This window comes from Sander lucioperca, chromosome 7 (genome assembly GCF_008315115.2).
Source record: "Sander lucioperca isolate FBNREF2018 chromosome 7, SLUC_FBN_1.2, whole genome shotgun sequence".
Lineage (NCBI taxonomy): Eukaryota > Metazoa > Chordata > Actinopteri > Perciformes > Percidae > Sander > Sander lucioperca.
Window position 1 is genome coordinate 1,245,043 of NC_050179.1, and position 17,939 is coordinate 1,262,981.

At 42.2% G+C, this 17,939-nt stretch overlaps 1 protein-coding gene across 37 annotated transcripts in view; it reads right to left on the minus strand.

Annotated features, from left to right (window-relative positions):
* The window catches only part of mical3a (microtubule associated monooxygenase, calponin and LIM domain containing 3a), a 121,313-nt gene that overhangs the window by 22,579 nt on the left and 80,795 nt on the right, over positions 1-17,939 (minus strand). For 23 of the 37 annotated variants that reach the window (XM_036003447.1, XM_036003446.1, XM_036003443.1 and 20 more), the window contains 15 exons: positions 17,142-17,243; positions 15,825-15,932; positions 15,220-15,406; positions 14,327-14,421; positions 14,049-14,142; positions 11,391-11,586; positions 8,291-8,568; positions 7,823-7,915; positions 6,978-7,139; positions 6,441-6,503; positions 5,110-5,184; positions 4,855-4,968; positions 4,679-4,758; positions 2,100-4,122; positions 1,348-1,442 (listed from right to left, as the gene is read on the minus strand). In XM_036003447.1, the coding sequence (XP_035859340.1) occupies positions 1,348-1,442; positions 2,100-4,122; positions 4,679-4,758; positions 4,855-4,968; positions 5,110-5,184; positions 6,441-6,503; positions 6,978-7,139; positions 7,823-7,915; positions 8,291-8,568; positions 11,391-11,586; positions 14,049-14,142; positions 14,327-14,421; positions 15,220-15,406; positions 15,825-15,932; positions 17,142-17,243 (3,765 nt within the window). The remainder of the gene's footprint in view (positions 1-1,347; positions 1,443-2,099; positions 4,123-4,678; positions 4,759-4,854; positions 4,969-5,109; positions 5,185-6,440; positions 6,504-6,977; positions 7,140-7,822; positions 7,916-8,290; positions 8,569-11,390; positions 11,587-14,048; positions 14,143-14,326; positions 14,422-15,219; positions 15,407-15,824; positions 15,933-17,141; positions 17,244-17,939) is intronic. The other 14 variants (XM_036003442.1, XM_036003441.1, XM_036003440.1 and 11 more) reach the window with 8 other exon arrangements.

Genomic DNA, 17,939 nt, shown 5'->3' on the forward strand with positions numbered 1-17,939 from the left:
TTTTTAATCGCTATCGCAATATTAACTGGCGCAATATACAGGGTTCATACGTATTTTAACCAATACCTTTCCATGACTTTTTGGCAAATTTACTATGTATTCCTGAAAATGTCAGTTGACATTATACAATAAGAATAAAAATCTGTGTTAAAGTTTACCCTCAGAGGTTTAACAATTAACAATTTATGTGGTTCATAGTGGGATTCGTAAATTAAACACATATTATTATGCTGGGTTAAAAATTCCATGACTTTTCCAAAACTTTCTGGGTCTTTTTATTTTTCCAAAACCTTTCCAGGCCTGGAATTTGCATTTTTCAAATTACATAACTTTTCCAGGTTTTTTTCAAAACGTATGAACCCTGAATATATATATCGCGAAAGGCTGCGACATATCGCGGTAGACACTCGAGAGATTTTCGGTGTTAGTTGAAAGAAAATATCAGCAGGAAATAATACTTTAAAAAGAAACTGTCATTCTTTTTTAGTGGTGCCTTATACATTCAATTCAATGTTCAATTTCTTCAATAAAAGTAGGTTGGAAATGATTTCCTTTCATTTGTCTTTAGTTCAACAAGCAATTTGTATTTTAGCAGAATACTGAAGCAGCAGAAATGCAGAACTGAGTACACTTTAATATTTCTTTATTTATCGCAAGTAATATCGTTATCGCTATATTCACGTTAACGCATATTGCATATTTTCCTCATATCGTGCACCCTAGCACTCAGTACTGCCTTTCTGCTGCTTTCAGTATTCTTCTAAAATACAACAAATGTTGTTGAATTTAAAACAAACAAAAGCAAATCATTTCTAACATTCTTAAATACCACTAAAAAAAAAAAGAATGACATTTTAAAGTGCAGTTTTCTGTTGATATTTTATTTCTACTAACTCTCTCAGAGTCTTTCGGGATGTGTTTATTTCATCAGTTGATATTGCGGTGGCGATACACAAAAACTCGATATATTGTGCAGCCCTAGTTTACACCTAACTGGATGAACACAACACCTGCTTGAGTCGTTGGTGTTTGCTTCCAATTTTCAAACTGGAAAAAGTGAGGGCGCACCAGCTTCTGAATAAATCGGAGATGAAAGATATGATATCACGCTTCACTATATCTACAACGGCAGAGATGCTGCTGCTCAAAAGGTTAAGGATTTCCCAGAGGTGGTGAGTCACCTGGCTGTGGCTCAGAGCAGCTGGTGGCCACTGATTGTCAGCAGATGTTTTGCAGACTAAAATGGCTTCTCAAAAATGAGCTCAGGCTGGCTTTGCGAGGCTATGCGTGTCTAAATACCTTCGCAGTGAAGATGGGACGTTCCTAATTGTGTCTACTGTTACTCACATCTGCCTTTGACTTCTGGGAGGACCTCTCCAGAACATCATCACAGGACAGGTCGGATTCCTCAGAGAAGCTCAAGTTTCTGCGGGATTTCAAGTCTGTAACAAACAATAATAAAGACAGTTTTTTTTTTGGTTACACTTTACTTGAAGGTATCTACATAAGAGTGACTGTCATGAACGTGTCATAAACATTATAAACAAGTCATGAACAGTTTTTGTCATGACAAGTTATGGTTCATGTGTCATGTGTCAGTGGCATGTCACTCTTATGTAGATACCAGTGTTTCCCTCAGTAGAAAGCAATTTGTGGTGGCGGAGGGGACAGGACATGGGGACAGATGTGGTGTGCACAGATGGGAGGGGCTGTGTGTGTGTGTGTGAGAGAGAGAGAGAGAGAGAGAGAGAGAGAGAGAGAGAGAGAGAGAGAGAGAGAGAGAGAGAGAGAGAGAGAGAGAGAGAGAGAGAGAGGCGTTAGTGACAGAGAGACGGAGGGAGAGCAGGGAAAGGAAATGTAGCTGAACGAATACGCTGCGTGTTTTAATAGCGTTAAAAAAATTTTTTTAAATGAATAACAAAACGCAATATGTGGCGGCCGGTGTTGATTCTGTGGCGCACTGCCACAAATTAGTCTATGTGTGGGAAACACTGGATACCTTCAAGTAAAGGTTACCGTTTTTTTTTTTTTTTTTTTTTTTTCTCGAAATGTAACAAACAAATATTACATTCAAAATGGCCCTGGATCACCTTTCTTACCTGATGATGGTGAGGTTTTCTTCTTCCCAGAGTCCTGAGTGGTGGAACTGGAGGACGGCGTGCTCGGACATGATTTATCATCCTTCTTCTTTTTGTCCTTCTTGTACCCTGAGAAGACGGCCTTCCACAGCGACTTGTGTTTGGGCGGTGTCTCGTCTGTGCCGGAGAGCCTGCTGCTGTCGTTCTTGGCCTTTTTCTCCTTCTTATTCTTGCGCGGCGAGAAGAGGGAACTTCGTTTCTTGCTCTTACTCGTAGAGGAGCCATCTGACGAAGCCACCGAGCTGTCCAGACTCTTGTTGCTGCTGAAGAAACGCTCAGGTAAAATATCAGCCTTCTTTGACTCCAGAGCTTTCACGGTTGATGTCTTCGGAGACCCGGCTGACTTTTTACTTTTTCCGACAGCATCTGGGGTTACGCTCCAGGCCGTTTTAGGTAAGGCACCCTTGTGTATGTCAGATTCTTTCATTTTGTTGAGCTGCTTGGCCATGGCGTCTTTCAGAGCCTGGCTCTTGACTGACTTTTCTCTGGCCTTCATTCTCTCCTCAGCGATCTCTTTGGCCTCTGGGGAGAACTGAGTTGCCCTCTCGGTCTTAGAGGCTTGGTTGACATGGATACTTGGTTTACCATTTTCCATGGCTAGAGCCAGATGTAGGGGAGGTCTGTACCTGCTGGGCTTGCTGGTGGGTGGAGTATAGTACCGGTTCATGCTCGTTTCTGGTGTCCGCTCATCATAGGCCTCTTCCACGTCATCGGCAAACGGAATCTCCTCCACCGTCTCCACAAACGACTTCCTCACCTCCTGCGGCCGTGGCTTCTTCTTCTCCCTCATGACAACCACTGGAGTTGGTTCTGGATCTGCCTGGGGTGAGTAGACTTTCCTGGGTGCGGGTTTGGGTGCGGACACGGGGCTCAGCTGGGTCCTCGGTGCAGGAACAGGACTCTTGACTTTTGCTGGCTCTTTGGCACGCTCAGGTAGAGGTTTTTCTATCCCGTTGCTCCAAGACACCTGGTGTCTCTGCTGCCGGAACACAGCAGGAGACTGATTAGCAGGCACAGGTGGCGGCGGGCTGGAGGGCGGGGTAAGCATGGTGGAGTCGGACGTGTTGTAGCTGTCACTATTTGCTGTCTGGCTCGTGGCCATGCTCCCGTTCAACCCCAGGCCAGAGCTGCTGCTCAGGTCCCTCTTATCAGAGCCATTACTCTTGGGCTCCGCAAGAGCAATGGGGGTAATGACCTGACCCTCAAGAGTTATGTTGAGTCTGCGGATGACAGCGCGGCCAGTGAAGGCAGGCTTCTGTTCCTCTAAAACGTCTGGAGACTGTGTCTTAACAGGGGTGGTGTCCTGCACTGGAGCCGTGACAACACTCCTCTCTAAGATCTTACTACTGCGGTCCAAAGGAGTCAAACCGAGGCTCTTTCTGATCTCGGCACTCTTTAACCAAAATTCCTCAATGATATCTGTCTTTTTAGATGGAGTTTCCTCTGTTGAGGAATCTACAGAATTTGAAGGCTCGGGCGGGCCCTTGTCTGTTTTGGTCATGGGCGTGGAAGTGACCGCAGGGACAGGCTGAGTTCTGACCGGAGAGTCAGAGGCGAGGGGTGACGAGGGTTCCTGGCAGAGCAAAGGCCGAGCACAGATTGGGGAGAGGGAGTTGCCTGTGAGAGGGCAAATAGATCGGTGAGGGTAGACGGGAGATATAGGTGTGCAAGTCTCTGGTAAGGGGGTGGGCTGAGAGCGGATCGGGGAGCCAACAGGTGACTTGGCAGGGGATCTGACGGGTGATCTGACGGGTGACTCGATGACTGGTGATGATTTCGTGAGTGAACTCAGGGGATATGAGGCAGGGACATTGACAGGGGAGGGAGTAGGAGAAGGGACGGAAGAAGGATCACGGACTGGTGCAGGTGAAGCGAACAGAGGGCTCTTGGCGGCTGGAGAGGGAGATGTCCTCTCAGGCTTCCTTTCCTCTGGTATGAACGGTTCTGGGAAAAAGCGGGTGCCAGGAGACATCACCAGAGTTATCTGGAAACAGAGAAGATCAAGATTTAGTCAAAGCTAGCATCACATACCTTGGGACAGTGATGAAAAGTAACTAAGTACATTTACTCAAGAACTATACTTAAGTACAAATTTGAAAAAAAAAATTTAACTTTACTTAAGTCTTTTCTTTTTATGCCACTTTTTACTCCACACATTAATCTGACTTCTTTAGTTACTAGTTACTTTCCAAATTGGGATTTTTGCACACAAAACACATGTAGTTTATAAAACACAATGTTTTATTGTAAATTAAAACTACCCAACTACAAGTACAGCTTAAAAGGCTAGACGTTAAAACACTTAGTTGATGGACAGAACTGTTTTCATCGTTTCCAGTTTCTAAAATGTGAGGAATTTTCTGCATTGAGTACTTCTATTTTTAATACTTTGACTACATTTTCCTAATGATAATTACATACTTTTGTATAAGTAACATTCTTCATGCAGAACTTATACTTGTAACTTGTGTGGTGTTACTCTTTTTACTTGAGTAAAGGATCTGAATTCTTCTTCCACCATTGGTGTGGGATTATCTCACCTGTGATTCAGGCTCTGGAGATGGATTGAGTGGGGAAAGAACAACATCTTCTTTCTGCATGGGGCTGATGCTGGATGGTTCTGAATGCACAAATGACAAAATGGTACTAGTTTTTCTTTTATGTAAAAATATTGCTGAGTGATCAATTTAGAGGAGTTATTATTAGGGGCATGTACCAATACTGGAGGACATTCTCAGACTTTCTGATTTCTTGTCTTCCTCGGGAAGCTCTTCGGCACGATCTGACTGATGCAAATGAGCCTCAGCTTCTGCATCTGAAGGGATGTCATCTGGAATTTCAAAATAACATTATGAAATATTTAATTGTTACACAGCTTTATAAAGTTAATAATTTAGTTATTTGTGAACCAAAAAAATGTTGTGAAAGAATTGATGGATGCATTATTATTAGTTGTATTATGACTGCTCACCCTGATCCATCTCTGTACCAGGCTCCATATCCGGACTGTCTGCTTCTGCTTCCAGATCTCCATCCTCACAGGGCTCTGGCATGACAAATTAATGGCAAAAAGTGAATCAACTGGCTGACAAATTCTCTGTTCAGACAACAGAGCCAGAACCTTTTTCAACTTCCTAACCTCAACTGAAACTTTCTCAGAAAATCTCGCTTCGGGCTAAATGTTAAAAAAAAAAAAAAAAAAAAAAAAAAAAGGAGCACCAGAGTTCAAAGATTGCTTAATGAAAAAATATATCAAACCCAGTTTTGAAGAGTGGAGCGCGTTTATAGGAAAAAATTAAAAAGGTTGGAAAAGGATGAAAAGGCTTCAAAGCCAAAATCCATTTTTTTTTTTCTGAGGACAGCTTTAAGAAAAGTTTTGTGGCAAGAAAAGCATACATGAAATAATATAAGTCAGTCAAACAATGTGAACAAAGGTTGGGCACAGAGTAGCATTAGTGAATAGATACATGCAGCTATCCATTTTTAAATGAGCAAATGGATGACATTTAAACCAAGCAAAAGCACAACCCAAATGTTAATGACATTGGTTAAGTGACAAGCAATAATCCCTCATTTAAACAACATTTGGTGGGAGAGACTGTTTTCTAACAAAAACTGAAACGTAGAAATGGCCCACACAGTTGATTCATGCAGTTTTAAAAATGTATTACAACATTAGCCATCACTTCTATATGCACTAGATAGGCCTTTTTCCGTGTGGCTGCACACAGGCATATACTGAAAGAACATCGGATTCTAGTGGGTCTTAGCTTTTAACCCAGAGTACAAGTGCTGCATATGAATCCAAATGTATTGTGTGGGGTTCTCATTACATTCAGTCACGCTATTAAAAAGTTTATGAAATACCTCAACAGCTTCAATATCTGAACTTTGTGCAACTGCCATTTATGGGTTAGTCTAAAAAGGTAATAACAGTAATGACAGATTCCAGATGAAATACTTCACACATTACCCACCAGGGCAAGACAGACTGTGGTGTTAAGTGTTTTCAAACCTTACGGCTCATCTATCTGGGATACATTATATTAGAGTACAATATACTATGTGAGTAATAAGAAAATACATGTTTTGGAAGTTGGAAGGGTAAGATGAGAGTTTGGGAAGTGGAATTTGAACCCAAGAGAGCAGAACTCTTGAGAGCGACAGCCTTACAGCATGCATGCTTGTGAGTTAACTGGTCTCTTTATGCGTTCCTGCATGCTCCAGGAAAAGGCCAGCCGATAGACAGATAGAGTACGAGTCTAAGACGGGATGTCATGATCCCTTTTAAGTCTGTGCTACCTCCAGACATGGACTCCAACCAGACTCTCACTGCCTCGTGTCGGGCGGACTTGTGGGCAAGGGCTACGTTCAAACCAGGGAAAACGGAACAACGAGGGATAGATGGCAGGGAAATAACAGTAAAGTAATTAGACACATGAGAAAGAACACAGCACAACACAAAAGAACAAAGCAGAACAAAATCAAAAGACATGACAAGGGGGTTATGAGGTGCACTGGGATGTGGTTGAAGAACATTACGTTCACCCCAGCGACTCTGAATAGCAAATTAAGAGATTTAACACAAAATTACGACATTCCAAGAAAGAAAAAAAGCAATGTGACAAAAAACGTACAAAATCAGACATGATTATAAACAACAGGTGGGTTAGTTGGGAGAGGTGGCTCCTTCTGTCGCAGACAAACGCATACAAAAACAGAACAGCAGCAGCCACACTGGGGAAGAGAGACACCCTGATCCTCAACCCTGTGAGGCCTACAGCTTGGGACTCGCCCAGCAAAGACTTCCCAGGTGTTCAGCTCCTCTGGGTGGGTTACCTGTAGAGGAGGCCTGCGTGAGCTCAGAGGGTTGGGAGAGTTGGGAGGCTGAGGCCAGCTGGCCCTCCGTGTTTCCCTCAGAGTCCACGTGTGTTCTCACCAAACCTGGGATGGCCTGAGGGTCCACAGGCTGCAGGATCTGTTGGATCCTTAGGTTCCTTGCTAAATTAGGGTGTCGGCATACAGTGTAGTGTTGATTTTTTTTTTTTTGGCGATGTGGTGAAGTTGTGTGTGCAATCAGAGACAGTTAAAAGAGAGAGGAAGGCAGTTTTTGTAGGAAGGGTAGTAGTAGAAGAAAAAGAGAGGAGGGAAAAGACAGGACAAAAATGAAAGAGAGAAGGCAAAGGGGCAGTTAGAATACAGTGGCAATAAATTTAAAAAACCAGGGACAGGGAGGCTGCATGCACTAGACGAAAGTCAAACAATAAAAGTGAGCTTCAAAGATATGAAAATAATATCCATTGGTGAATGGAACAATTCTGCCACTCAATACCAAAACATAGCTGCAGCGCCTGGGGCAAAAATCTCAGACATTAATCAGTTTAGTTTATTAAAGCCATTTACAAAAAACGGAGGTATTAAACAGGTTAACGGCAGCTTAAAATGGGATAAGACTCACAGTTAAGTCTTTAAAAGAAACACACTTATGAACACAAAATCTTTTTAAAAACACAACCGCAAACAACAAACCAAAAGCAAAGACAACAAAAAAAGGAAAAGCCTCACTCTCATAGAAAATTCTTAAATAAGAAGCCCAAAACCAGCCAAGATTAAATATATTATAGATATATATATATCACGCTCAAAGTTACTGCAAACACATCCACAGGCAGTTCTGCTGCTACCTTTAAATGTACCAACATCTTCTTCATCTGTGAGGTGCTTCTCCAGCCAAAGGCCTGACTGGAGCTCTCTATCCCAGGGGCAGTAATCCCCCTCTGCCAGCAAGGGGAGACAGAGGCCCAACCAAAAAAAATAAAATAAACATACAGATATACACATACACGCGCACGCACGCACGCACACACACACACGCACACACACACACACACACACACACACACCCAGTGGACATAGGGGGAAGTAATGAAGAGGAGGGGGTGGAAGAGGCAAAAAGAAGGAGAGAGGGATGAGGAGAACAACATTTACGACAGTGACACTACACATGAAACAGATTTTCGATAAAAAAGCAAGTGGAGTTCTGCACAGGTCACATGGAGTATGGACGGGGTGTTAACGTACACCAACGGACACATTTCCAGTCTCCCCAGGAACCATGCTGAAATCACAGCAAGAGTTACAAACAGACCTACCGTCGCTCGACTCGTCATCATCTTCATCCTCATCTTCCTCCTCGTCTTCATCTACTTCTCCGTCTCTGCTGACTGCGTCGGCCCGAGCCTCGCCCTCTTCCTCGCCCTCCTCCTCCCCCTCCTCCTCCTCGCCCTCTTCCTCGCCCCTCAGTTTGGCGTGGAGCTCCACCGCCTCCTTCCAGGGAACACCGCCGAGATCGGAGGGGCTGAGAGGTTGCTGCTCCACCTCCTCCTGATCCTCCTGCTCATCCTCCTCGTCCATGTCTGACTCGGAGCTACTGTTGGACAACAGAGGAGGAGTCCCAGTAAAGTGTTAGAAGAAATGGCATGGGAAAAACAGACAGCGTGCAAAATGCAACGTGACTTCAACTTGAACTGTGTCAAAGCGGCCAAGGGCCGAAGGTCGGATTTGAACCCACGGCCACTGCGGCGAGGACTGAGCCTGTGTACATGAGGTGCACGCTCTACCAGGTGAGCTACCCAGGCGCCCCTGTTCTGAATAATTTATTGAACTTTAAATCTGTAAAATGTCAGAAATAAGTATTAAAAAAAAAAAAACACATCACAAACAGCCCAAAGTGACAGGCCTCAACAATACACGATAAGACAGAGCGAATAAAATGATCACGTGTTCAACTTATGGTGTGTAGAGTTAAACGATTAGTCAATTAATTGTTTCGTCGTTTGATACATTTTTTTTTTTTTTTTTTAGGAAAAATGTATTAGTGTGGGGAAGAAGTGGTATTTCTACACCTTTATACAGACATGTGCGTAGGAGATACAGCAATGGTTCAAAATAAAAAAAAAATCAGCTCCCACACACTGTCAACACTAACTTTATTCCCTGCCTGATGAAGCTTGCTCGGGGAAAATAAATATTTAACGCATCAACATTTTTCTCATTAAAGATATTTCTGATGGGGCTATCGGCATGCAATTTTCACCAGATGTCAAGATATCAAAACAAATAAGTCCATAAATTAAGTTGTGTGTAATAAAGTGAAATGAAAAAGTATTGAACACATTGCTGAAATGTATTTAATACTTAGTAGAAAAGCCTTTGTTGGTAATGACAGCTTCAAGACGTCTCCTGTATGAAGAAACTAGTCACACACATTGCTCAGCTGTGATTTTTGCCCATTCTTCCACACAAACTGTCTTCAAATCTTGAAGGTTCCGGGGGCATCTTCTATGAACCTCTTCTTTCCAGAGGTTTTCAATTGGATTCAAGTCGGGTGATTGACTGGCCCATTCTAACAGCTTGATTTTCTTTCTCTGAAACCAATTGAGAGTTTCCTTGGCTGTGTGTTTGGGATCATTGTCTTGCTGAAATGTCCAGCCTCGTTTCATCTTCAGCATCCTGGTGGATGGCAGCAGATTCTTATCAAGAATGTCACGGTACATTTCTCCATTCATCCTTCCTTCAATTATATGAAGTCTGCCAGTGCCAGATGCTGAAAAACATCCCCACACCATGATGCTCCCACCTCCAAACTTCACTGTTGGTATGGTGTTTTTAGGGTGATGTGCAGTGCCATTTCTCCTCCAAACATGGTGTATGCTATGACAGCCAAAGAGTTCAATTTTGGTCTCATCTGACCAGATTATATTCTCCCAGTAGGTCATTGGCTTGTCCAGATGTTGTGCAGCAAACTTTAAGCGAGCTTCCACATGCCTTTTCTTGAGCAGTGGTGCGTTGCGTGGTGTGCGTGCATAGAGGCCATGGCGGTTGACTGCATTACTAATTGTTTTCTTTGAAACAACTGTAGCTGCTTCTTCCAGCTCTTTCTGGCGATCTCCGCGAGTGGTCCTTGGTTCTACGACAACTCCTCTAAGTATTCTATGGACTCCTCTGTCAGAAATCTTGTGAGGAGCACCTGGTCGAGGCCAGTTAATGGTGAAATGATGTTCTTTCCACTTCCAGATAATGGCCCCAACAGTGCTCACTGGAACTTTCAGAAGTTTAGATATTCATCTGTAACCAATGCCATCCATATGTTTTTCTACAATAAGCTTGCAAAGGTCTTGGGACAGCTCTTTGCTTTTACCCATCATGAAATGCTGCTTGAGTGACACCTTGGTAATGAGACATCTTTTTATAGGCCATCAATTAGGACTAATGCAGCTGATATTAATTTGAACTAGGATTAGGCAGGATTGCTTCCTAAATACTGACAGATTTCAGCTGGTTTATTGGCTTCCCACCCCTTTTACTTCACATGTTCAATATTTATTCCCATTATCATTCCACTTTATTACACATAACTTTTGTCATGGACATATATGTTTTGATTTATTTGTATGTGTGGATTACTTGGGTTGTTACTGACATCTGGTGAATATTTCATTCCAATAGCCCCATCGGAAATATATTTACTGGGAAAAATGTTGACACGTTCAATACTTATTTTCCCCGCTGTATATACAGTGTTTGCTATCACATTTATTTGGCCCACTAAAAACAATCCAACAAAAAAATCAGCTGCAACAATCAATATCATAACTTCAGCAAATTAGAAATCCAAAAATGCATAGTGTTTAAAGAGGCCCTATTATACTCCTTTTCAGCGCCATATTTGTACTCTTGGGGTCTACTAGAATAGGTTTACATGCTTTGATGTTCAAAAAACATACTATGTTTCTCATACTGCCCATTGCTGCAGTGCCTCTGTCTGAGCTCTTGGCTCGCCTTCCTGAAAAGCCCAGTCTGCTCTGATTGGTCAGCTGGCCCACTCCATTGTGATTGGTCAACCAAAATCAAAACTAGCCACTGGGCAGGCTGTGCTTGCTCAGGCAGCACATATGAAAAACTGGGCTGACATTATCAATCAGTGACATCACTAATTGAGGAATTTCAAAACAGGAATGTAGGCGAGCCATTTTCAGGCAGTTGAGAAAAAGTGCTGTCTGTGGGAGAGAAAGCTCCATTTGGAGTGAAATGTGTTTATTTGTACTGTATACATCTATTACATACACAAGAAAACAATATAACACACTAAAAGACAGGAAAATCCAAAAAAAGCCTAATACGGGCTCTTTAAGACATTCAACAACAGTGCCATTTAAAAAGTGCATATCAACGCCGTTTTGATGCTCTTACCTGGAGCCCAGGTCAGCGTCTGTGGCCTTGTCCAGCACGCTGCTGAGGTTGTGTTCTGCCAGTGTCTCCTCAGGCACCTCCTCCAGCTCCTCCTCCTTCTGCAGGGACAGGCGGTAGTTCTCCAACTCGATGCGCTCTGGAGTTCCCCGCAGACGTTTAGCTAGGCTGGGCTCCTGCAGGCCGTTGACCTCCGGCACTGTGGTTGACGATGGAGCGTAAGTGGAGACCACAGGTGAAATGGTGACATCGGGTTGGGCAGCAGGTTGGAGGTAAGAAGGCAGAGGAAAGAGAGCACACACAGAAAAAAAAAGCAACTGAGAATCCACAGTAGAGAGGAGAGGAGCAGAGAAGAATGTAACCCTCTGCAGTGCAGGAGCCATCCAGGGCTAAATTAAATGATTAATACTTTCACTGTATTTATCTGTGGAAAAGAACTGCAACAAACCAAATCCACTGTGTCTCTTTTTGTGAAAACTACTGCGTTGATGTGAACACATCAGCCTAGTAGCATCAAATACGTCACACATCCGACAATGTAACTAGTGCATTTCCATACACATTTGTTGGTAAATTACTTGTTCCCGTTTACTCCCACTCTACCGAAGCAACTTTGTATTTTAAGGACAAACTGACAAGGACACACCAATTGAAGATCTATAACTGAATTTATTGCATTAGATTATATTCCTACAGCAAATACTATCAACAAACACACATAAAACTCTAAAATAGTTTTGTCATACTACAGTTATAAGTACGAGGTTGGTGCCTTGCCTTTTTCCCATCCTGAGAAGCAAATCTTAAAACTGTATTTTATTTCCGAAATTTGTCTTTGTACTTAAATATGAACTAATATGAATAGAATGGATCAAAATAAGTATTTTAAACATTATACTGCACGTGTTGTCTTTCTACTCACTTAAACATAGATTACATTGCTCTCCAATTAGGACAAAATGTCAATGAGACCCATCTAAATCCCGCTAAAAAAAAGCATAGGTGTGACAATGACCGTGTGATATTTGATACTGCAGCATTAGTTATTCTGTGTAGATAAGGAATATGGTCACAACTGCAATGGTTTCCCTTTTTTCCTCTAAACGAGGCAACGTGCCGGAAAATGCAAAACATCTGTGAAGAAAACCTCATATATATCTATATCTATATACCTATATATCATATCTTAAATATTTAAAATAATGAACCTTATTAACTGTATTATTGGAATCACTCAAATATTAGGACGTGTATCTTCTTGTTATCGTGACACTATTTTTCATAATGAAAGTAATTCTTTAATTTTGTTACCATCTAAAATAATTATTCGTATATCTATAGTTTTACTACAGTAATTATGAGTAACTATTTTAAATTTATAATGCTGCACTTGCCACGCAATGCAGCAGGCCTACACTTACCTACCTACTTAAATTCCAGTTACTCTTTTTCTGTGAATCTAACCAGCCTGTTCTGTTCAGCTCTGTCAAGTCTTGTTGATTATATTTAACAATAATATGCAATCCAATTAATGTAGCAAAGATGCACTCTATTAGGCAAACACAAGTGCGTTTTAGCAGCAATCTGTCGGGGGTTAGAGGCTGAGGGAGGCACGAGGACAGGGCGGCCAAGAAGGTCTGACAGAGGAGTGAAAAATCACAATCACAAGGCACTAATTCAAGCACTAGAAGACCTCTCAGTTTTAAGCTGCTCTGATAGGAGGGGGAAAGGTAAAGCTCACAAAAGCACTGATACAGGCACTTCATCACAGTATGGGGAGTTTCAGTAAGAGGGATACTGTAGGTGCAAAACAGCTTCCAGAGAGAAAGGAACACATAACAAGGCAGGCTCTAAAAGAAACACATCACACAGGAGGAGACAGAGCTAAAAGAAAGCATTCACAGGCCACTAGAGGTTACAATCACAACAGAATAAAGCTTGGCTCTTCATTCAAACACAGACAGGCAAAAATCTTCTTTACGTAATTAACTTAGATCGTATAAATGTATTGCAATATGCCAATTTTAATTGATATTTTGAGTAAGAAAGCTGGCACATTACTGCCACATATTATGATAAAATTAGAACAAGAAGAGAGTTATGAATAGTTAAAATTGCTGCCTGGAGAGCTGACCAGATGAAACTCCAGTCCAACTCTTTTTTTCCAATTACCAAGCCAAGAGAAAAGAAATTTGAAGATGCACCATTCATTTCCAAAAATGATGCCGCCAGAGGGCTGCTTAACTGCCTGGGCCAATGAAAAGGCATAAAATGGCTTGCTAACAGACAGAACGAATGCTGCATCTTCAAGAAAGCAATCAACCAATCAATCACTGAGACAAGGAATCACACGATTTACATGATCACTCTGCAGGCTCAGTCGGCTAGATCTATACAATCCCACTAGCATTAGTTGGCAAGGAAGGAAAAAGAAAGGAGGAACAAGAGAGTCATGCTAGAAGAGGTTGAGCAGGATATTGATGGTGAAACAGCAGAAGAGGTAGATGCAGTAGGTACACAGGAAGGGAGAGTCTAGGGGGTTGTGTGCCACCTGGTGGCAGGTCCAGGAGAGCGTGCGGCAGAGGGTACGCAGCGGGACTCCCACGACCCTGACCAGACGGCAGGGCGCAGCCACCACAGCAAGAGAGGAAAGTGGGGTACCTGAGGGCTGGAGCTCGGCCGAGGGGGCTGCCGCTGCCATCGCCCTTCCGGGGGCATCGACGGTCGCCGTAGGAGTTTGGGGTGCCTGGTTCTCCTGCAAAGACAGATGACATCAACCACAGCAAAGTCCCCTACTCAAAACGCTACTCCGCATTCCCACATGTTAGCCCTGTTAGCACTGCATTTTGAAGATAAACCAAACAATTAATCTCTTCATTTTTATGCCAGCCAATTTCGGATTTCCTCCAGGATTTTAACTTGTGAACAAAAGCAGGTACCTTTGCAGTGACTGGAGCAGGGGAGGGAGCAGGCCTCTTTCTCTGAGCATAGCCAGACAGACGGTAACAGAAGTGGGGCTTGCAGTAAAATTTCCCTGCAGGATAAAAGAGACAGCCAATGAATTGAATGCATAAATAAAATATATATATACACTGCATATTCTGTAGTTTTTACCTCAGAGAGTCCATAGGCTTTATCTCTTGTGCATAAGTAGACTGTGTGTTTGTCATTTACAATAAAAAAAGATCTTCCTTTCTGTTCAGACCGTCAGTGGGTTTTCAGTCCCACGGCAAACTCTGAAAAACAGCTACTGTCTCAATAAACAATCTGCTGCCTGTCCTTGAGCACAATAGACACGTCCCAAAGAGGAAAAATATGGAATCATGAGACTGCACTCGGCTCTGGGGTCAAGGTATTGTAAATGTGTCTTTGAGATTTCCATCTTAAAAGCCAGAAGGCGTTTTTAAGTTTCATGTGGTTCAAGCATATTTCAAATTATTCTGAGGGTGTACGTATTTGTTTGTACAAAAAAAAAAAATAGACACGCCTGATGAAACTTGGTGCAGTGTGTGTGTTCACTTCAGTTCATTCATCTCAGTGTCTCCGGGAACTAGTATCCATTGGAGAGTGGGGGATTGTGGTGTGCACTGTCTTGTCTGTCATAGCCTCTTTTTCTTATACAACCACTGGAGGGAGCCAGAGTCTAGATAGTGGTTTAACAAAGATAGACTGCATTTGCTCTTCAATCAGATGGTTTTGGTCCAGGTAAAGCCCAGGTTTAAGTGTGGTGTGATAAGTTCAGTTAATTTTGGCTGCAGTTGATGTTTAGGAACTTTACGACAATCACAAAAAAAAAAAAAAAATAAAAAAGTCATCTTAACGTTAGTCTTACCATCCTCCACATCAAAGGCGTAGGAGGACAGTCGCAGTGTGGTGCCACAGTATTCGCACTTAAAGCAGCTGCGATGAAAGAACTTCCCCTCTGCGCTTAGCCGCTCCATCACGTACACACGCTTTCGGCAGAAGAAGCACACATCACTGCCGCCGATGTTGACGGGGAACTCTTTTCTGAGAGAGCCCTGTGGAAGGATAGAGCATTGATCAGTTTGAGGAGAGGAGAGGAGAGGAGAGGAGAGGAGAGGAGAGGAGAGGAGATCACACACCAGGCCACTGTCAATGTATGCTGGGTATTGCTAGTTTATAACCCAAGGCAACACCACAACAGAGCAAGTCAATGGCTATTTGTCACTAGGAATAGGGATCTCTGATCACTGTGCAAATTATCAACAAACACAACAGTATCCCAAACAGCTGTTACTTGTGGAGCAAACACACACTACAGCTACAGGGAGATGGATCAATGTTAAACTGTGACAGAAAACTAACACATCAATGTATCAACAACGTAGCAGCGTATGAAACAACACTCATTGGCAAGTGAGGTTTTGATCTGTGCAGCAACATGCCTTCCACCCCATGCATGGGGAGCATGCTTACCAAATCCCTCTTTTCGGGTAGGGGCTTAGGGTCTTCCTGAGACTGAAGCTGATTGGCTATCTGCTCAGCCAATGAGCTAACTCCACCTGTGTACATCCTTACATAGCGCTATCAACAGCATAAAGAGGAAAAAAAAGACAGACAGGTGGACAAATGTCAGAAAATGATGGATGGAAAAAGAAAGAGATAATATAAAAAAAAAAAAACTGTTGGAAAAGTGGGAAGAGGAGAGCTTAAACAAAGAAGGTGCTTACAGACAATAGTTTCTGACAGGACATTTAGACGTGACAAAGCAATGTTTCCATGCTGGATTGATCAAGCGGTCAGATGTGCTTGGCAGCCCCACCTAACTGCAAAACCAAATATAGCTCAAATAGCTAAGTTCCACTGTGTATGTACTTGCCAACAAAGACAAGTATTGCATTTGGGACATCAGAAAAAGAGATCAAGTATCCCAGCATTTTGAAAGACGACAGCTACTAAGTAAACCTGTGCTTCTGTAACATCACTGTTCATAAGGACTACTGTACATGCTTGCACACTCAAATAAAGCAGCGATGCATTTTTTAAATCACATGCACACACACACACACACACACACACACACACACACACACACACACACTGCACTGTGACATTACTAATCAAACAATAAATATGAACAAAAGAGAATGCTGGAAGGGAGGAACCATTCAAACCGGTTTTATTACTATCCATTATCCATAAAACTGAATTCATCTACACCCAGATTAGGTTTACATCTATTAAAACGCTATTGCATCCCCTATAGGGGAAGAATTGAGTTCAGTTTGTAGTAGGAGGCAAACTTAAGCCATGCAAACTATTGCTGTGGATGAGATTTGAGCACGCTGAGCAGTCATACTGCGTTGCAAAGTTGTTACCCCACCACAATTGGAACTGTGGTTGTCATCATGGGAATTAACTAGATGAGGTTTTTTGCTGCCATGCAGTTATTATGATCCAAAACAACTACTAGGGGCTCCCTTGGCAATATAACTGTGAGAATTGTAATTGAGTTTAAGCGTGTGCCAGCTAAGAATATTTTGATATCTGTCCAGATAGAGTCACAGTCATAAGGACTGATTACTCACTCAACTACAGAAAACAATTAACAATTTGCAAATGAGTTTCATAATTTTTCACATTAAGCAGCTGGCTTTTAACGCAAGTCTTAAATGAGCGTAAGTCCTGTTAAGCAACTTGTTCTTAGGATGATGCAGCTTCATGAAAGACCAAGTGCAGGCGCAGTGTGTTAGCGTCACCACACTCCATTCCTTCCAGGCGTGAAATGACTACCTGTCTCAAGGTGTCAGAGGTGGAGGGGGGAGAATCAGGAGGAGACTGGGCTCGGGGCAGGTGCCATTGTTCCATAAAAAAACGTGAGGGTTTTTTCTTAGGCTCCACAAAAAATAGGGAGAGAGGAGAGTAGTTAAAATTTTCAAAAATGTTAATTTAACAATTTAGAAACCTAGTATGAACTTTAATGTTTCACATTATTTTCTGAATTAAAACTATTAGACCACATTTTGTTTGGAGAGCAGCTTGTTGGTTGGCTTTTTTCCACCTGGGTTTCTATGCTAACATGCTAGCATATTTCGCTGAGTTTAGCTAATTTTAATTCAATGTAACGTCCATGTTCTTTACTGTACCTTTCTCCTTAATGATATTCCTATCTTGGAACCTGTGCCAATAAAAAGTTCCCTGAACTTGACTCAAACATCAAAATTAGTCGGTTATTTTCTGTTAGCTGTTAAGTCATTCCCTCTCGTGTTCTATGCTAACGCGTTCGCATAAATTGCTGAGTAAGAGTTGGCAGCTAGCACTATTAAAATAAAGGTTTCTTAGTTCTTCATATGTTTTTACAAACTGTACTTTCATACAGTTTAAAGATGAAATTCATATTAACTCTACAGTTGATATTTACATCTCTTTCAGCAAAAGAATGTATTATTACCTACTGCATTCAAATTATATATTATAGTTTCAGTCATCGCTTTCCGGTCAAGGTTAGCTATGCAAGTCTCCCATTGTCCATTTACTACATAAACAGAGATACTTTAATTGTTTTGTGTGGAATTGTATCCATCATAAATA